Below are 21,000 nucleotides of genomic sequence, written 5' to 3'. Positions count from 1 at the left end.
TGGTTGTTCTAGATGCCGCTACTATCCACGAATCCTTTGCACAAAAAGCGGCTTGTCCCCTAGAATCCGTAGATGCTAGTTATCCCAATAAAGTAGCCGGCCAACAAGAGCACGATCTTTCGCCTAGCGTCGAAAAGCAAACATATTCGGAGAAGCGAAAATTTTGGGAGGATATATCAAAGAAGAGAGAGAGTTATCAACGTTCCGAATCCGAGGTATCAAGGACCTCACAATTGACGGTGAACGAGAGTGACAGTGAGTATATGCAAAATGTCGTATCGGAGGAAGAGATAACTGAGGTAACATCTGTTGGCTCGGATACTATGGAAAATGTTAATATCCCTGATATTTCGGAATGTTCCGTGGCAGAGAAGGCACATTATTTTGAGGAACAAATACAAAAGGAATTGAGTAAGGTACCGGCTAAATTGCAACAGCAGGATTCTGTGAAACTTGAAAAAGATAAAAGTGTTAAGGTTAAACGAACAGAAAAGTCTATTGATGTTGGCCAAGTGGAAACGATGAGAGATGTGGAACACGAGGGGAAAGAATTAAAGTCGAGTCATGTAGAAGAGAAGGATAAGGACGAAAGTGATAAGTTAAGGAAGGAAGACTTCAAAGGTGAAGAGATTATATATAAGGAAAGGATCGATGAGTTTGTTAGGAAGGAATATCAGGAGAAATTAGTTGTCGGTTTGGAAAAAAAGGTTGAGCTGCACCGAGAAGTAAGGGATATAGAGGACAAGAAAGAAGATGAAAGGAAAGAATCCGAACTAAAGAAGAAAAAGGAAGAAGAGGAAATTAAGAAGAAGGCAGCTGAACTACAGAAAAAGCTAGAGGAAGAAGAAGCAAAGAGGAAAGAGACTGAAGTGAAGAAGAAACAAGAAGAAGAGGAAGCAAAGAGAAAAGAAGCCGAACTAAAGAAGAAACAAGAAGAAGAAGAAGCAAGAAGGAAAGAGGCTGAATTGAAAAAGAAAAAAGAGGAAGAAGAAGCGAAGAAGAAAGAAGCCGAACTAAAGAAGAAACAAGAAGAAGAAGAAGCAAAAAGGAAAGAGGCTGAATTGAAAAAGAAAAAAGAGGAAGAAGAAGCGAAGAAGAAAGAAGCCGAACTAAAGAAGAAACAAGAAGAAGAAGAAGCAAAAAGGAAAGAGGCTGAATTAAAAAAGAAAAAAGAGGAAGAAGAAGCGAAGAAGAAAGAAGCCGAACTAAAGAAGAAACAAGAAGAAGAAGAAGCAAAAAGGAAAGAGGCTGAATTGAAAAAGAAAAAAGAGGAAGAAGAAGCGAAGAAGAAAGAAGCCGAACTAAAGAAGAAACAAGAAGAAGAAGAAGAAGCAAGAAGGAAAGAGGCTGAATTGAAAAAGAAAAAAGAGGAAGAGGAAGCGAAAAGAAAACAAGCTGAATTGAAGAAGAAGAAGGAAGAAGAAGAAGCAAAGAAGAAGAAGGAAGAAGAAGAAGCAAAGAAGAAGAAGGAAGAAGAAGAAGCAAAGAGGAAGAAGGAAGAAGAAGAAGCAAAGAAGAAGAAGGAAGAAGAAGAGGCAAAGAAGAAAGAAGAAGAAGCAAAGAGGAAGAAGGAAGAAGAAGAGGCAAAGAAGAAAGAAGAAGAAGCAAAGAAAAAGAAGGAAGAAGAAGAAGCAAAGAAAAAGAAGGAAGAAGAAGAAGCAAAGAAGAAGAAGGAAGAAGAAGAAGCAAAGAAGAAGAAGGAAGAAGAAGAAGCAAAGAAGAAGGAAGAAGAAGAAGCTAAGAGAAAAGAGGCTGAATTGAAGAAGAAAAAGGAAGAAGAAGAGGCAAAGAAGAAAGAAGAAGAAGCAAAGAAAAAGAAGGAAGAAGAAGAAGCAAAGAAGAAGAAGGAAGAAGAAGAAGCAAAGAAGATGAAGGAAGAAGAAGCAAAGAAGAAGAAGGAAGAAGAAGAAGCAAAGAAGAAGGAAGAAGAAGAAGCAAAGAAGAAGAAGGAAGAAGAAGAAGCTAACAGGAAAGAAGCTGAATTGAAGAAGAAAAAAGAAGAGGAAGAAATTAAAAGAAAAGAGATCGAACTAAAGAAGAAACAAGAGGAAGAGGAAGCAAAGAGGAAAAAAGAGGAAGAAGAAGCAAAGAGAAGAAAAGAGGAAGAAGAAGCAAAGAAAAAAAAACTAGAAGAAGAAGCAAAAAGGATCAAAGAAGAGGAAGAAACTAAGAGGAAAGAGGCTGAACTAAAGAAGAAACAAGAGGAAGAGGAAGCAAAGAGGAGAAAAGAAGAAGAAGAAGAGGCAAAGAAAAAAAAACAAGAAGAAGAAGTAAAAAAGAAAAGAGAAGAGGAAGAAACTAAGAGGAAAGAGGTCGAACTAATGAAGAAACAAGAGGAAGAGGAAGCAAAGAGGAGAAAAGAAGAAGAAGCCAAAATGAAAAAAGAAGAGGAAGAAGCAAAGAAGAAAGAAGCGGAACTAAAGAAGAAAGAAGAAGAAGAAAAAGTAAAGAAAAAAGAAACTGAATTGAAAAAGAAACAAGAGGAAGAGGAAGCAAAGAAGAAAGAGACTGATCTGAAGAAGAAACAAGAGGAAGAGGCGAAGAAAAGTGAATCAAAGAGGAAAGAAGAAATGGAACTTCAAAAAGAAGCATATGAGGAATTGGAAAAACACGTCGAAAAAGCTACATTGGTACAAATTTTACCAGAACAATTGGAGAGGTCGATCGAGGAAGCTAGGGAAATACATCAGAAAGAATTACCAGAGCATATAGACAGAATCGTCGAAAAACACGAGTTGGAACTTCAAAAAGAATATTTAATGGAACGTGGAGAATCGTCGACGGAATCGCCAAAGCACTCTATGGAAATTGCAGGTAAAGAAAGTGAATTGATGCAGATACATTCAAAACAGACGGAGCATAAAGAAGATATTTCAATGCAAGATAAAGGTTTGGGCAAGGATATGTCAACTGGGAGACGTGTTATAAAGGAAGAAACAACTATAATATGGAAGGTTCAAGAAGATGGAAGCTTAGTGCAAGAAAAAGTGACAAAGACCGTTCAGATCGAAGGGGATGAAGATGTGCCTGTAACCACAGAAATAATGAATGTTCCTGAAACTAGTTTAGAACCAAAAGTGCTATACGAAGCACATTATACTGCTGCTGATTTGGAGGAAAAGTTGAAGGAGGATACTAAGATCGAAATAAGTAAAAAAGATCAAGTTACTGCGTTTATTCCGGAAGTACAAAAAGAAAAGACTGAAGATTTAGAAAAAGAAAAATTAGAGGAGGATAAGATTCCTCTTCAAAAGTCCACGATAGAAAGTGATAGTAAGCTAACGAAAAAAGAATTTGAATCGCGTATACCGATTTCGATGGCTAAAGTTGAAAAAGATAGAAATCACAAAGAATCGAGAAGCAAAACTTCGACAGAGTCGAAACGTTTGTTAGAGAAATCAGAAATCGATAAATCGAGCGCACCACAGGAAGAGCCTAGCATCACATCACCCGTGGATAAGAAGAAAGAATTTGAATCTCGTATTCCTAAACGTATCATAGATACTTCTGCAACTAAATCGTCTGAGAAAGATATTAAAAAGGGATATCACGTTAAGACGGAAACGGAAACTTGCACGGTGACCGAGAAGAAATCCTCCAGCCAAGAAACAACTTCCAAGAGTGAAACTCAAACGTTTTCTAAAACTTTTACCGATCCACATAAAGCATTTAAATTGCTCGAGGATATGAGCGAGAAAGATACAATAAAACTATCTAAAGTCGATCATAAAGCTTCCAGTAAGTTAGAAAAGAAAGAAGTTGTATCTTCCGAAATTTCTAAAGGCACGGACAAATATATCGTGCACGAAGAAAAAGAACAAATCGAGTGTAAGAAACTATCGGAATCCAAAATGAAAAAGGAATCGTCGACTGAAACTGTAGAAAAAGAGGAAAGTAAAAGCAAGAAAGTAGACGAAACGGCTGTTCAAAAGATGTCGATAAATTTACAAGATGGACAGGAAACGATCGATGCAAGCGCTTCGAAAAATAGAGTCGAAGCCAAGAAGGAACAATTATCTAAAAAGCTTGAAGACAAGGAAGGTATAATGACTGAGGAGTCTGGAGTCAGTAGACTGAAGGAAAGTGATATCGATATAGCCGTTAGAATACATAAAGAGGATGTTGAAAAAAAGAAAGTTGAAGACACGGGAGAACCTCCAGTGACATCTAAAATATTCGAAGACTTAGGAAAAGTAGAAATGGTAACTAAAGGAGAGTCGCATAAAGAAACTGTTGAAAGTTTCGATGCAAGACACTTTATACCTAGCAGCAAAGTAGAAGAGAAGTTGGTATCCGTTAAAAAAGATGGAAAGCCAGAAGAAAAAGCTCAAGTCCTGAGCCATGAAACTTTGGAAGAAAAACAACGACGTGCTGCAAAAGAAATAGAGGCTAGGCAAATAGTGGAGTGTCTTATAGAATCGATCGAAAATGAAATAACAAAAAGATCGTCTATAACGGAAGATCCGAAAGCTGCCATCGTTGACAGTAATTATTTACAGCAAGTTATTAAAGAAAGCGTGGAAACGGATCATGAAAAGTTAGCTGATGATTTAACGAAAAAATTCGAAAGTATTATGAAGAGGACAATGGACGAAGAATTGGTAGAATCTACAAAGGACACTGACTCTACCGCGGAATCGGCAAAACTAAGATCGTCTATACACGAAGAAGAGAAAAGATCTACCAGAGATAGCATGAGTATAAGCGAGGATATAACGAAGGACGAAGAGTCTTCGCTTCACGATAAAGACGAAAGCTTCCTTTTATCTTCGTCACAGGCAAGATTACCTGAGAGAGACATCACAATGAGTCCAAGTAGTATATCAGATCAAATAGAGTTGGAAGAAACGATGGACGTTGATACGAATGAACTTGAAGACATTACCAAGCCAACTTCGAGTCCACAATCAGAAAAATTACGTTCTGATAGATCTAGCGCGCAAGCTGAATCGTTACAAAGAGAATCATACGAACCTCAATACGATATCAGCTTGCCAAAGGATAGAATATATGACGTTTCTGGAGCTAGAGTATTGGAGATCGTTGAACCAGGTATCGACAGTCAATCGAGACAAGATTCCGTCGATGTGCCATCTTTAGAAATGGACGAATATAAAATTTCTGAAGATACAGGAAAAACTATTTCATCCCTGCACGAAAGTGCAGCCGTAGATTCTTTGGAAAGGATTGCCCAAGAACGTGATATGACCTTTAGCCCTAGTACAGTATCGGAAGACATTAACGTTGACTACTCCCTGGTACACGAACAGATCCCTACGACAACAACGGAAAAATACGAAGTCAGTGTAAAAAGAGCTGATAGTTTTGAAATCGAAAGTCCACCTCTTGTTTCACCAAGATTAAAAATAAGGCACGATCTTGAAATAAAGCCAGTCAATTGGATGATCGGTGATGAGAAAATCGAAATATCTGAGACCCTACAACCTTCGCAGGTCTTCAATCAAGAATTAGAGGAATATGAGACAACTATAAAGAAGCAAAGATTATCTTCCCAAAGCGAATCAGCTGATTTGGAACAAGAATCTGCTACAAAATCTTCAGAAGATCCAAGTGTTATAGAATCTATCAAGGAATCTATAACAACAGGAGATACAACGGTGACCACAGTAATTAAAACGAAAAAGTTTACCGTCATCCCTGTCAGTGATCAAGACATAGAGAGTGAATTAATAGAAAATAAATTAGAAGTTAGCTGTCAAGAATTAGTGGATACTTTAAAACGTGAATATGAAGCTAAAACACCTACCGAAGATTTAACTGTCAGTATACGGCGACCTTTATCCTTAGAAGAAGCAAAAATAAAGTTAAGTGAAATGAAACTAGTGGAATCAAGTAAAATCGAGACAACTACCGATCAACTTGAAATTTCTAGCGAAAAAGAAAGCATTGACACTGCTAAAGAAATTACGTCCGTCTCTGAAGAAAAATCAGAAACTAAAGAAGAAGTTACGGAGCAAATTGGGAAAGACGAAGAGATGGGTGGAGAGCCATTAACAGAGAAATACGAGGATGATACAGTAAAGGATACTACTATGACCAAAAATGGGCTTAGCTTGGAAAAGATAGCAGAACCATCGAAGGAAGATGTAAAGCTTTTGGAAGACACCCAAACGCAAGATATTGCTGCTGGAGGAACATTGGAGGATGATGTTGATAAGGCTGTCCACGTGGACGATCTCGCGAAAGAATGGACGGAACCGAGCCTAACAAAAATAAAAATTTCTAGCGATGACTATAAAAGACACGTTGAGAAAGGTTTCGAAAAACGTGAGAAAGCAGCAAGAGCCAGCACGGTAACTTCTTCCGATACATGTGCCTTTAAACTAAAGAAAGACGATCTTCCAGGTGTTGATTTAAGCTCGCGATATGCAATTACAGTTCTAGATCAAGTAGTTAAGAAAGAAATAGCGGAGGTGAAGGAGTCCTTAGAGGCCGCGAGGCAAGACTTGATAGAAGAACTCAGTGAGAACAGTGAGACTGTAATACAAATCAAAGACTCGCCTTCTGAATTTCAATTCAAATTACAACCAGAATCTATACCCAATGATTTACCCTTTTTATACAGACCTCCATCTTTGGAACAGATCGCCGTAGATATCGAAGGTATGAAGACGGAGTCGTTGATAACGAGCGAGGAAAAGCCTGATGAATCGAAAAGAGATGAGAAAGAAATTCCAGCTACGGAAAGTGGATCGGAAGAAATCGAGCTCGAAGCATCCGGCGACGAAATGGACAAAGAAAAGGTATGTATGGATATTGAGATGGAGCTAGACAAGTCTGAAACGGAAACTCTATCTGCCGTCCATGAAGAGAGTAAAGAAGACGACGATACGCGTCCTAGTCCCGTACCAGCCAGCAGATCATGCTCAGACGTAGAGTACAAAGACGAGAGTTCCTCCTCCTTGCATCCACCTCAACCAGTACCAAGGAGACGACATAAACCTGCACGGGCATCGAAAAAAGTTACTTCCGAAAGTGAGGTCGATCCTGGTTCCAGTTCGGGCGAGAGTAGCAACTATCAATCTTGCGACTACGAAATTGGCAGTGGAAGTAGACCAAGTTCTTCCGATGTAGAAGCCCTCCAGTCCGCTACGATGCCACCATCGGGAACAACTTCCGAGTATGAGACAGCGATGATGTCCGTTGAACACTCCACCACCTCAAGGCCAACTTCTCAAGAATATCAAACTGCCGTGAGTACATTAAGTTCTCGCGAATCTATGAAATCTTTAAGTTCGTTTAGTTCAGGCCATCTTGGTAGTATCGATAGTACCAGCGAGTTATCAGAAACATTGGTAGCATCTGAAGCGGATGCTGACAAGGGCGAAGAACACGAAGATTTGGAACGTGCGTTTGACGAAGAACATGCCGAATCCGATTCCTCTGGAAGCGATATACCTATGGACGATGCGATGGACAAAATCGATAGCAATATACCTTGTCGAATGAAGCGATCGTCGGAGATGATATTTCAACAGATCATGGACGATAACGCCGCTCTCGATACGGATTTAGATGAGCCTATTTTGGAGCAAGACACGAAGGGAGTCGATTTTGCGACGTCTGCTTTTGTTGTAACACCTGGTGCCGTGCAATCGGTAGATATAATGACGGCTAGGGTTACGGAAGACGGCGTTCAAAGCGTATCCACCCAGGTAATCTCGACCCAAGTAACGACGTCAACAACTGAGATACCTGCTGAAGAAACTACATTGAAAACTACAGTGGGAACAGAAATTGATGATAAACCATCGGACGAGTCGCTCGAAATGCTAAGTATGGAACCAGATTCTTTGGAACCGAAATCTGGGATAAGTGTCACAGCAGATGAGAGTACTGAAACGGTGATGCAAACATCAGCGCGCTCGATAATACAGCAAGCAAGTATGTCTACATCTTCGACCTCCGGACTGTCTCTTGATACAGTTATAGAAAAAGCAAAATCCGAACGATCCGAATCACCGGGTAGTGATTCTTTTGAACTAGTCGATAAGCCTGACATTATAGATGACTTTGTTGTGATCGAAGAAGTTGGACGTGAAGCAGAAGAATTTGATTCTGAAGGTAAAAGTATACGTATTACCGCAATACCTCAAGTTAGTAGTAAGCAATATGATCGAGACTTGGAGAACTTAATTACGGAGAATAAAGAAGACTCTCAAGTATCCACGAGTCAAACCTCGCGGAACAATGAATTATTCGACTTTGAATCCGAAGAAAGTCCACCTCAAGCATCCAACGACGATCAATATTCTCAATCTTATTCAGACGAGGAACCGTACGAAACTGGTAAGAAATGGATTGAGATGCAATTTCATGCGGACGCAAGAGTCTACGATATTGAATACGATCGTGGCCCCTTAGAAGATATCAAAGAAGAAGAGATTACTGATTTCGAGGCTGGTAGTAGTCGATTTGGAAGTTTAGGAAGTCACAAAGAATCAATAGGAAGTGTTGGTAGCATGCGTGGTAGTTTTGGTAGTACTCCGGATTATGATGTTCTAGCTGGTAAAAAATATTTCACTAAACCTTCAGATCACGATACTGTATCCCTCAGTTCGTTGCAGGAATTCGAACATCTGGAGAGTGCCGTAGCGGCAGAAAACTCGAAAAGATTGCAATGTGGTTCTCAAGATTCTATTAATAATGGGAGTCTTCCAAGAAGGTATATGACTGGTCGATCTGGTCATGGAGATGATATTTCTCTGTCTTCGTTAAAAGATTTTGAAGGTCTAGAAAGAGCTTGTCGAGAAGCTCACTTAATTGAACTTCGTGCTAGGGAGGAAGAAGATCTTTTAGAACACGAAAGTCCTGAAAATAGATACAAAATGGAAAGTCTTCAACGTAAATCGGAAATTAGTGCTACGGGCTCGATTAATCCAAGCACTTCTGGCTCGGATGACTATGAGAAAAGAATAAAGGAAATTGATGAGATTATACGTATAGCTCAGTCTAACGTAGAGAGATTAGACCGACAGGATGATACTACAGAAGATATTTCACAAATAGAAATTACGGATATTGAAAAAACTGGTTCAGAAGCTATTGTACCAGTGGTAACAGAAGCCGAGGACATCCAACGTGCCAAAGATACAAATATCATGGAGACAAGTACAGATTCATTAGAATTGGAAGATAATGCGGATAAAAAACATCCCTTATGTCAAAGTTCAGATTCTTTAGAAATGAAAACAACATTAGATTTCCCATCTTTAAGTTCTGACTCATTGAATAATGTCAGGGATACCAGAGACGCTCAACTTGACGTAGCAGAACAATTTAGCAATGGAAGACGTATGTCATCAGACTCTTTGGACGTACCTATTATTGAACAACCTGATAATGAAATACAAGAAGAAAGTAATAATCGTTCTGAAAGACCAGCAGTTGATAATTCTGTAGGACAAAGTTCGTCAACAGAAACAAATATTGCTAAACAAGATACAACAAAATTGCCACCAAGTAGTAAAACATAAAAAAAAATATGATCCATATAGGTATGTATACTTTTATAATTAGCTAAACTTATATATTTTGCATTATAATTAATCATATGTATTAGTATTTCGAAAAAATTATATTCAAATTAGTACTACATAACTTTAATATATATGCGTATTGATTCATTACAGATAGAGGACTATGATGATGAATTTCACACGACTTCATAAATATACTACAAAATAATTCAAGAAGCTTTACATGTAAAACATGATATCAAGAGTAATATACTACAGAACTTGTGCATTGTGGATATATAAAACATTGTATTTATGTTTGTTTTTGTAGCATCTTCTAAAAATATTTGTATTAATATGCTTAAATAAGATAGTTACAATATTCAGAATATAATGTTGTTGTGCAAATGAGATAGGAGAGTGAAAGATGCTTGCTTGTTTAATATTAAATATGTAATGACATATTAATAATTCATAATGTACTGTTTTTAAAAAATGCTGAATTGTTTTACGAAAAACTGTTTAAACTTTTGACATATGTTGCGTTTATGAATTTATATTTTACGTGCTACTTATATCTTTATCTTGTATTATAGTAAGAGCGTATCTAAATGATAAGTTATAAAAATGTCTTAATTATATGATATTATCATATAACTTTCTCTTCAAAAATATTTGATAAATTTTACATATCTTGCAATTTATATTATAATTTGTAAATTTTTGTGGGTTATAATATATTATAACGCTATTTTCTGTGAATACTCATAAGCAAGAAAATACTTAAGATTTAAATAGGAAATTTTATATGCAAATGTAATATTTAGAATTTACAAAATTAGATATTACAAGAATAGACAGAAAGCATTTTTTAAAGGCCAGCATATATAATAGTATAAATCTTTTTGAAAGGAACATTATTATTATTATTATTATTATTATTATTATTATTATTATTGTTGTTGTTATTCTAATTATAATTAGTATGATTATAATTATGATTATGATTATGATTATTATGATTATTATGATTATTATTATTACTATTATTATTACCCATTAGCATGAATTTATTGATTTACTTTAAACTTTTATTCGTTTAGTTTAAATCACTTGAAATTTAAAAACCATACATTATATTTGCATATACATTACCTAAATAATCTTTTCGATCACTTTGAAGCTATGTTCTTATTAATGAAAAATATAAATCTATGTACCACTTTATACGAAGAATTTTTATACGTAACAAACCTTTTATTAAAATGAATTTTATGTTCATTTCATGTCTCTAAAGTGCTATGTAAATTTATATACTATACATATATTATATATAAAACCATAAGATATATATATATATATAAATATTTCACTTGATTTGCATTAACGATGCTACAAACATAACAGCAACATTTGTGGAAAAATAGGAAAAATGAAGAGAAGTACGCCTAATATTAAATATTAACTATTAAAATTTGTCTCATCTGAAATTTCTTTTTTTTGTAATAATTTTATGCTAAATATCATATCTACGTCTTACCAATTATTTCATATAAAACAAGTCATGTTAACAAATATAAAAGAAGCAAAAAAAAAGAAAATATGTAAGAACTGAAATATGAGATACAAACAAAAGAAAATAGCTCTAACCTTGTACCACGTCCTTTTCCTTATTGTCCTATTTAATTAAATGCTAATGCCTAACGGTTTTTATCAAACGGCTTTTTGCTTATTATGATAACATACACGCAATAAAAAAACAATTAATTTTAAAAAATAAATAGGATTATTAAAGTCGATGGAGAACTACGTAACTTTGTACTGCAATATTTCACCCAGATACGATTTCGCGGGATTTACCTTTATTCAGACAAAGGCAACGTGATTGCAATGTTGCCAATATAGTTTTTTGTTTATTTGACTGTGATAATTTATAGTTAATATATGTGTTATTTATGAAATTATTAAACTTATTAAAAATAATAATTGAATAAATGTTAATATTATCGGAAATATTTCATAAATTTACTGTCAACATCGTAATGTTTTACTTTTTAGCAAATTAAGGTGTTCCAGATGACGCTAGTTGACATCATAATTCACGCGCCAAATTATAAATCATTCTTAGAGACTTTCATCTATACAAACTTTTTTTATATTAAAAAGAACTGATTATTTGTATTAATATCATTTTCACGTGAATTTATTATTTTCAATACATATTATTATTTATCAATTATTAAAACTTATTTCGCCTTTATTTAACTCATAAATTAAATAAGTAACAATGATTTTTTATTTCCTTTTGATTAAATGTATCTTACAAATTCATAATCGCAGAAAATTTGCTTTCATTTGATTTACAACTTGAAAGATCCAAATAAAGCAAGATATCATATAAATATAATATATCAGAATGTTAAGACAACAGTCTTCATACAATAAATATACAATACATCGAATAAGTTCTACCAATCCAGCATATTGTGACTTATCAAACAATAATCCAATAGCGACAAGAGCGAACATATTATTCAATATTGTTATTCCTAAAAAATTATGTATATCCTGAAAAAAAAAATTATTTATACACATACAAAATTTACACATTTTTGTTAAAAAGTCGAATTCAAATTAAAATTATCTCGCTTACTTGTTTTTCATTATTATACAACTGTAAATGTTTATAAAAAATTATTAAAAAATGTAAAATAATATAGACGGTTTGCCACGTTGGTATACGAACATTGTATTTGATTCTAGACGTTACCTAGAAAAAAATATTTCATTTGATAATTAATATTTCGTAAGATTTTATTATTTATTTTATTAACGTCTTATTTATTTTCTTTTACGTTATAATATTTTAGTTAATTGTTATATGTTTAGAAAATTAATGTCACCATTAATCCTTGTATATTTTATAGATGCTTAAATACGTTTGTTCGTAATTTATTAACTAACTTACATTTATTTTATACTTGTCAAGGCCCAAACGTGGTCCACCTGGATACCAACTAGGACCTTTCCATAAGACGGACAATTTATTTGCCGAAGATTTCATGCCCTTACTCTTGTTTATCATCGCTTTCGCATAAAACGTCTATAATTATAATTCAATTGAAAAGTACTAGATGTGTATGTATGTGTAGCGCGTGCGCGCGTGTGTATATGTATATATGATTTATGTATGTATATGTGCAATCAAGCAGTTGGACTTGTGTAAATGCAATTAATGTAACCAGTATGCAAAAACGTATTACATAGAATATGATTATAAAAAAAAATATTGTTTCGTGAAATAATCCATAAATATTATTAATAAAAGAGAAAGAAATGGGTCACTTAATTTTATGGAACGAAATGATTATATATTAATTATGCGTATTTCTTTTTCTAATTTTTTCATGAACGTTCAAATATTTACATTATTACATGCGTTAATCCGCTACTTGCATCTGCATAATTCAATCATCATTTTATATAACGGAATAATTACGTAGTTTAATATGTAGTTAGCTAAAGATACGTATTGCTGATATGATTGAATAAAAAAAAAAATTACATATTTACAGCTAATTACATTGACGGATACTTCGTACCTGAAGATACAAGGGATTGAATGATTGCGGACTGGTTACTAAGCCGTAAATGATTTCGTCCTTCTCTTCCATGAAGGTCCCGAATAATCTGTCCCAGATTATAAGAACTCCGCCATAATTTTTATCCAAACAGTATAGATTGCATCCTGTATGACAGGTCAGTTCAGTTATAGTATTCTTACGTATATAGGATAATTTGATATATGTACTTTACAATGTCAAGTCAAAAAACGGGGATAAACGTATTTAGACGATCTTGGATCTTTTTAAACTCGTAAAAAAAATCAATTAAAAATTTATACGAAATCAAAGATTTTTTACGAGAGATTTATACGAACAATATTATTCACAACCAGAACAACAACAAAAAAATGATCGCTTACAACACCTACCATGATGAACGCGATGATGTTTAGGAGTATTAAATATTAATTCTAACGGTCCGAGATCGTCAATAATTGTCGTGTGTATCCAAAGTTGATAAATCAAGTTGAATTGATGATGAACAATGAAATGTGATGGTGGTATGAAGAAAGCAAGAGGTAGATAAAAAATCTGAAAAATAAATAAAAGGTATTTCTTTGAATGGAACGAATAAAAAGGATATTCACAAAAGGTCATTGGAAATTTATTAAGATATATACGCACACATAATCGCATCGGTTACCGTGACATTTCTTGTACATATTTTCTTTTCTACTCACAAAATTGCACCAATGTTGCAGTACCGATTGGCGCAGGCCAACCGCGAGATTGAATTCCTCGCTGCTGTGGTGTACTTGATGGTGAGCCCACAAAAAATGTACTTCTATAAAACGTATGTAATATACAAGGTTATATGTGTGTGTGTATGTGCGCGAGATGTAACAGTTATTTCGATAAAAATCGAGAAAGATACTTAACCGTGATTACTACGGTGTACCCAATAATAACAAAAGTCTACCCCTAAAGCAGTGATGTACCAAGTCCAAATAGAATTCCATGATAAATTCCATCGATGATAATTTTCATAAATTTTAATATAAGCATAATATTCTGCCCCACGAAAAAAAACGCTGAAAAATCGAAAGGACAAAAATCCATATAAATGCTATATCAATATTTAACAGTGTTAATAAATAACGATTAAACGTAAGAAGTTGGATGTTATCTTATCTAATTTTTTTTAATCTTTTTTTTTTTTTAGTTCTCACGTAAACAATTTTAATATAAAAGAAGCGGAATGAAAAACGAAAGCATTACCTATGCTTACCGGCCAGACTCTTGAAATATCCAATGAGAGAACGACGTCACTTGGTCGTTCAATCGAAATGATTTTTTCTTATTCTTCGCAGTTAATATCACTTGTTCTAATACGATAAGAAAGAAAAATGGTATCCAGACCTAAATATTTATAAAAATATCTTTATCAGTATCTTTTTTTAATATGATTCACACGATATAAATAGATTGATGTCTTCGGAGAGATCGATGTTATTCAGTTAATGTATTTAACAAGTGATATTAAAAAAGATCTAATCAACGTCGATCATCGTCGCCTCGTAAATTATAAAAGAGCAGTAAATTACTTATCTCTCGAATGTGAAAACAACTTTTCAAATTTAACTGCATATTGCTTTAGCTTCTCTTTTGTTAATATAACAATAATTGAAGGAAAAAGGAAAGAGAAAAAGAAACGACTAAAACCTGAAATTAAAAAAAAAGAAAAAAAAAGACTAAAACCTGAAATAAAAAAGAAAAAAACGGTATTTTGAAACAACAATAATAATTATAAATTACCTGCTGATAATAATCAGGCACCTGATGGGGAAATTCGAAAGTTGTTTCGAAAGGGTTAACGATGTACCAAAACTTGCCGGCATTTTTTAGTTGAGAGACCAAGTTAATGGAAATCTCATTCATATTTAAAATATTTTTTTTCTTTCTTTTTCTCTCTTTTTCACGTGCACACACTTCTTTTTGGTTGTTTCTACGATACGTATAATATATATTTCAGTAAGTGATAAATAAGAGTGAAAAGATATGGAGAATCGAGTTTATAAGAGTAAACTGATATTAGCTACTGAACGCACTATCGAACACAGTTGTAATCGGTGAGCTGCGTGCACGCATCGTTTATATAACTTGCAGCGAGTGTGAGGACGCGCCACCACCACCACTCTGCATGACCGTATAAGCTGCAGGTGCTTTATATATAAGTATATATATTATATTATTGATAATAAATCATCGAACTTTCAAATACTTTTCATTGACAATCAATTTTATAATTCGACATATTATTAAAAAATATCAATTTCATATAAAAGGTGTATATATATAAATATATATATGTATGTATGTTCGTATGTATGTATATATATAAAACTACGATATGAAGAGGTATAAACGAATCAATCTTCTCATACACCACTGTTGTATTTGCCCAAGCAACATGCTAGACTCTTTATGCTAGCGGCATATAAGTTTCATAACGCACATTAATAATTTATATTACAGTAGATAAAGGATATTATTAGTGTTCGTGATAATCGGTGCCCAATGTCTCAATTAGTATTGTTCCATCTGCAATAGAGTTACCAAACAACTTCAACTTCTGGATAGAAAAGAACGTAATATATCGTATGAAAAACGATTTGTTTACAGCACTTTGTAAAATTTCAAGTTTCCTGAAACAAAATTTTGTTTTTATATTTGGAATAAAAAACAAAGAGAAAACCAGAAAATGAGAGAATGAGAGAATGAGAGAGAGAGAGAGAGAGAGAGAGAGAGAGAGAGAGAGAGAGAGAGAGAGAGAGGGAGGGAGAGAGAGAGAGAAAGAGAGAGAGAGAGAGGAAGAGAGAGAGAAAGAGAGAGAGAGAGAGAGAGAGAGAGAAAAGAGAGACAAAAAACACGTACAATGGTTTTAATGACATGATAAACTCTAAGGTTGGGTTAAAGGTTAAACAAGATAAACATAATTTTTTACAAACTATCCAAATATTTACCACAAAAAATTATAATAACGAATTAATAATGTAATAATAAAATGTTTTAAAGAAAAATACTATGATAAAAGTACGATAAAAACTCGAATATATATATATATATATATATATATATATATATATATATTTATCTTTCATATTATATATTTATTACGAATATATTGGATATTTTTTTTCGTACATAAATGTATAAATCGAAACATTAAACGTAATTGTAATAATAATGCATGTGTCACACTTAACCGAATGCATTTATCAGAAAAAGCAGTGGAAAACATACCCCCCCCCCCTAAAGTTATCCAATAAATTCTTTTTTATTACCTATGAATATTTTGAAACGTAGTTTATGTAATAAGCGTTATCATATCTCCTTCATAAAAGATAAACGCTTATGACTTTATAAATCTTTATTGTTTGTATAATAAAACGAATGATTTTACGACTTTTGTAAAAAAGAGAGCTCTGAATGATTTAAATCCGTGAATTAATATTGCTGTTAGAACATACATGCATGGATAGAGAAAAAAACGTAACACAATCGAATTCATTATTTTCTAAGGTAAACTTTTTTCTCGATTTATCTAGATAATTTTCTACAAACGAAAATAATAGATTTGGTTATTAATTAAATTTTTATCGAAATATAATAATGGTAAGATTATTTATTTATTTTCTGTCTCGAATTGTCCTCCAATTTCCGTTCTCCGATAATCGTCATCATCATCGATTTATGGAAGATACGCACTGTTAAGTCCGAGCCCTTATGTAATACTCTAATACATTCATATTCGTTATGTAGAGCAAAAAAGTGAAGAAAGAGAATACGCGAATGTAATATTCATTTTCTTACATGATATATGTATATACATATATATATATATACATCAGACATTCATACGTACATATATCATATATATATACATCACATATGTACACACACATATATATATGTATATGAAACTACATGAATAATAATGCGAACGATTCCTTTTGAATTTCATCTAATGAATTGTTTAATTATCCACGATTATTGTACTTGTAATGGTGAAAAATACTTATAAATATTTTGCTTAGGAAAAAGGAGTGTAATATATGTATATATAAAAATAAACGGAGAATATACCTAAATGAATAAGACAGTACTCTGTTAGATCCTTATTATCGGCAGCTCTAAAATCTATATTCACAGTTATTTAATTATTCACCTTTTCATAATATCATTTTGTGTTTACATATTACATAGTAAAACTCTGATTTCTGTTAATTTAACTACGAAACACTGTCAACGTTTTGAATACTTGTTAACATGCGTAGTCTATTTATAAATCGAATTCTTTCGCCTATAAACACGACCATAATACAGCGACATCTAGATAGGAAACTCATCGAATTATAACCAAACATAATTTGCAAATACGTCCATCGATAAAATGATTATTCAATTGGTAGAAATCATTAAGTCAATTCTCATGAGTATTTTATGATATTTTTCAACTAAATTAATTTTTTGTCTATCTGTTATGATGGTTATTCAGTGTTGATGGGTTAACCACGTGGTATTGTACCTGTTAAATACTAATAACATATTTTTACAGTAAACAACATAATCTAAGTAACATAATCTAGGTAAAACGAAATATTAAATATACATATTTCTTTTTAAATTATTTGAAAATATCAATGATTGACATGTTACTAATTGATTATTTATATATTTAGTTTTAATAATACACAATGAAAGTGAAGAAGATGAAGAAAGGAATAAAAAAATCAAATAAATCTGTTACAAAAAGAAAAAAGTCTGAGAGTAAAGTTTCTAAGAACGAATTTTTTGAAGAGGATTTTGAAGACAATGATAGTAATGAGGATAATGATTGGCAGAATGAAAAAACAGGTGTTTATATATTATTTTACATATGTATATCCTATTATATATATGATTCTAAATTACGTTTTTAATAATCAGGCAATAAAAAGGTTAAAAGAGTCGATGATATTGAAAGCAGTGATAGCGATATGGATCCAGAAGAACACAAGAAATCATTGATGAAACTAAAGGAAACAGATCCAGAATTTTATTCTTATTTAAAAGAAAATGATAAAAATCTATTAGATTTTAATTTATCCGATACAGATAACGATAATGAATCTGTTGCTGATAGTGATAATGAATCTGTATTACATCACAAACCTAATGATAAGTTAGAGGTATAGAAATACTATATATATTTAAAACAGCAATGTAAAATATGAATATGTTGTAATAATATACTTTTATATTTTATGTATTATAAAATCATAGGTTGCTAGCGATGAAAGTGATTTTGAACCTGAAGATAATAACGGTATACCATCTGGCGGTCGAACAAAAGTTACGTTGCAATTACTAAAAGTTTGGCAGAATAATATTGAGAATGACAAGTAATGTTTTTATATATTTTTAATTATTGAAGTAACTATGTATTATCAATATATCATAAAATTTATTTGTAATTTTATTTGGTTAGAACATCCAAGTCTATTAAAATTGCAGTCGAAGCTTTCCATGCCGCGTTGCAAACTGTATCAGAAACGCAAGATGAAAATGCTACAAAATTTAAAGTAGAAGGAAGTGCAAGTAGGTTTTATCAAGTAATACATCTAATTAATGCATCTGTAATTAGAAAATGCATCATAATCATAACAATTGTAATTTCAGTATTTAATGGAGTCATTCAATTATGTATAATGCATTTACCTAATGCATTCAGACGTTTTTTAAAATTGGGTACTAATGCACAATTTGCAGCACATAAATGCAAAAGATTTATTAAAGTGAAAGGTTCATTAAAATTATATTTAACTGATTTAATTACGGTTAGTATTGTTTTAATATTTATAACATAAATAATTGTGCAGCAATGTTTGTACTAAAATAACAATATTTTTGGTAGATTTTACGAAATGTTTCATCAGCTAACATTCAAACAATACTTTTAAAACATTTACATGAAATGTTACCATATATTCAATCATTTTCCTCATTAAAGAAACCATTATTGAGAGTTTTATTAAAATTTTGGTCAACTGGCGAAGAAACTGTCAGAGTTGTTGCATTTTTATGTATATTACGTATTGCAACTAGTCATAAAGAATCTATACTTGAGATATTATTAAAGGTAAAATTATATTTTTCTGTTTATATTAGAATGATCTTCATAATTATGTAAAAACTAAGTTCTAATTATGTTTTTTAGTCAATGTACGTAAAGTACGTAGAAAATTCCAAATTCGTATCACCGAACACTTTGCCAGGAATAAATTTTATGAGACATTCTTTAACAGAGATTTATCTATTAGATTGTGATTTTGCTTACAGTCATGCCTTTTTATATATCAGACAGCTTGCTATTCATTTAAGGAATGCAATAACTTTGAAGAAAAAGGTAATTATATAATTTTAATTATTATTATATATAGGTAATTATATAATTAATTATTATCAATTATTTAAAATAATAACATTATTTTATTTTATAGGAAAATTTTCAAGCAGTATATAATTGGCAGTATATAAATTCATTATCTTTCTGGTCTAAATTAATAACATTATCAAAAAAGCAATCAATGTTGCATTCTTTGTTATATCCTTTAGTACAGGTATGTTTGTGATCATATTAGTTACACATAAATTATTTAGGTAAATAGATTGTAATTATTAATTGTGTACTTGCAGATTATTATTGGAACAATTAAAGTAATACCAACTCAACAATATTACCCTTTACGTTTCCACTGTTTACAAATGTTAACTAACATTTCTAAAGAAACAAATACTTTTATACCCATTTTACCATTTCTATTGGAGGTATAGTAATTAATTAATACATATAAAAAATATCTACGTTTCAAGAAATATATTATAATATTGATTTCAGATATTATCATCTTATGATTTTAATACAAAGCATAAAGCTGTATCAATGAAACCAATATCTTTAATTTGTATATTAAGAATGTCTAAGTCTCAGTTACAAGAGAATGGTTTTAAAGATAGTATAATTGATGCTATCTATCGATTAATATTGGAAAATGCAGCAAAGGATAGCCATTTAATATGTTTTCCCGATTTATATGTTCCTTGTATAATACAAGTAAGCATAGCATCTTATTCTATTATTTTCAATACATAATATATTATCCAATTTATAAATCTTTTAATTACAGTTGAAAACATTTTTGAAAAACTGTCATGTTGCAAATTATTGTAAAAAAGTAAAGCAATTGCTAGAAAAAATAGAAGAAAATTCAAAACATATAGAAAGTGAAAGATCCAAGGAGATATTCGATTTGAAGAATATGACAGAAATCGAAAATTGGGAAAATAAAATAAAAATTCAGGGTACAGCTTTAGCGAAATTTTATAATTCCTGGATTAAGATTCATCAAGCTCAAAAACTAAAACATTTAACGAAAAATGATGAAATTAGTGAATATAATTTACCAAGTTTAAGGAAACCAAAAAGGAAGAAATCAAACGAAGAAGATATAAGTAGCGAAGAAGAAAGTGACTTTGAATTACGAATAAAAGGAACGGAAGAAGAGAAAGTAGACGATATATCTGTAAAGAGATGTAATAAAAAGTCAAAGAAGAAAACAAAAGTAATAAATAAAAAAGTACCTGCAGAAGACGACATACCTACAGAAAATACAGATATTGTTATGGATATTAATAGCGATGACTGGGAATAAGTGTAGTATTCTCATAATAATTTCAATAACTTTGTCACTCTAAAGAAAACAAAAAAATCTAACTAGACATACAAACGATACAAATATCAGATATTTTGAATGTAGATCATTTATTGATTTCATCATTGATATTTCAAACTATGTCGAAAGTATTTACAGAATATACATACACAACACGTATTTCATTTAGTTACTTTTAAA

At 32.1% G+C, this 21,000-nt stretch overlaps 3 protein-coding genes across 15 annotated transcripts in view; 2 read left to right on the top strand and 1 right to left on the bottom strand.

The window, feature by feature from the left end:
- LOC127072053 (ankyrin-3-like) overlaps positions 1-12,828 on the top strand; it is a 30,151-nt gene extending 17,323 nt beyond the window's left edge. For 3 of the 7 annotated variants that reach the window (XM_051012095.1, XM_051012094.1, XM_051012096.1), the window contains exons 27-28: positions 13-9,518; positions 9,654-12,828. In XM_051012095.1, coding sequence (XP_050868052.1) covers positions 13-9,497 — 9,485 coding nt within the window. In that variant the 3' untranslated portion in view covers positions 9,498-9,518; positions 9,654-12,828. Of the gene's footprint in view, positions 1-12; positions 9,519-9,653 lie in introns of those variants that run through there. The other 4 variants (XM_051012098.1, XM_051012099.1, XM_051012102.1 and 1 more) reach the window with 4 other exon arrangements.
- Positions 11,753-17,416, bottom strand: LOC127072067 (alkylglycerol monooxygenase-like). 7 transcript variants are annotated; one of them, XM_051012143.1, is made up of 11 exons: positions 17,192-17,416; positions 15,154-15,750; positions 14,861-15,050; positions 14,334-14,464; positions 13,985-14,136; positions 13,786-13,889; positions 13,474-13,636; positions 13,082-13,227; positions 12,448-12,582; positions 12,133-12,249; positions 11,753-12,047 (listed from the first exon to the last, which is right to left on the bottom strand). In XM_051012143.1, exons 3-11 carry the CDS (start codon positions 14,981-14,983, stop codon positions 11,808-11,810), a joined length of 1,311 nt encoding a protein of 436 aa, XP_050868100.1. In that variant the 5' UTR covers positions 14,984-15,050; positions 15,154-15,750; positions 17,192-17,416; the 3' UTR covers positions 11,753-11,807. The 7 variants fall into 7 exon arrangements, with proteins under 7 accessions (XP_050868100.1, XP_050868105.1, XP_050868106.1 ...); XM_051012148.1 differs by having other exon boundaries at positions 15,154-15,267; XM_051012149.1 differs by lacking the exon at positions 14,334-14,464.
- Positions 17,417-17,495: 79 nt separating this feature from the next.
- On the top strand, positions 17,496-20,979 carry LOC127072061 (nucleolar complex protein 2 homolog). The gene is made up of 12 exons (XM_051012133.1): positions 17,496-17,694; positions 17,788-17,962; positions 18,035-18,276; positions 18,371-18,489; positions 18,576-18,685; positions 18,767-18,924; positions 19,002-19,226; positions 19,305-19,493; positions 19,588-19,707; positions 19,784-19,915; positions 19,986-20,201; positions 20,275-20,979. The coding sequence occupies exons 2-12, from the start codon at positions 17,803-17,805 to the stop codon at positions 20,797-20,799; spliced, it is 2,196 nt and encodes a 731-aa protein (XP_050868090.1). The 5' UTR covers positions 17,496-17,694; positions 17,788-17,802; the 3' UTR covers positions 20,800-20,979.
- Positions 20,980-21,000: the final 21 nt, after the last annotated feature.

The sequence above is a fragment of the Vespula vulgaris genome, chromosome 24, assembly GCF_905475345.1.
Source record: "Vespula vulgaris chromosome 24, iyVesVulg1.1, whole genome shotgun sequence".
NCBI lineage: Eukaryota > Metazoa > Arthropoda > Insecta > Hymenoptera > Vespidae > Vespula > Vespula vulgaris.
This window is presented reverse-complemented; position numbering and strand designations above follow the sequence as displayed.

Bases quoted from the DNA above. Each gene is read 5' to 3' on its own strand.
- LOC127072061 (XM_051012133.1), top strand. From the start codon at position 17,803: ATGAAAGTGAAGAAGATGAAGAAAGGAATAAAAAAATCAAATAAATCT. The intron at 19,916-19,985 runs GTATAGTAATTA...TATTGATTTCAG, and splicing joins TTTTACCATTTCTATTGGAG to ATATTATCATCTTATGATTT. The intron at 20,202-20,274 runs GTAAGCATAGCA...TTTTAATTACAG, and splicing joins ATGTTCCTTGTATAATACAA to TTGAAAACATTTTTGAAAAA.
- LOC127072067 (XM_051012143.1), bottom strand. From the start codon at position 14,983: ATGAATGAGATTTCCATTAACTTGGTCTCTCAACTAAAAAATGCCGGC. The intron at 13,228-13,473 runs GTAGGTGTTGTA...CCTGTCATACAG, and splicing joins ACATCATCGCGTTCATCATG to GATGCAATCTATACTGTTTG. The intron at 12,048-12,132 runs GTAAGCGAGATA...TTTTTTTTTCAG, and splicing joins TGTATAATAATGAAAAACAA to GATATACATAATTTTTTAGG.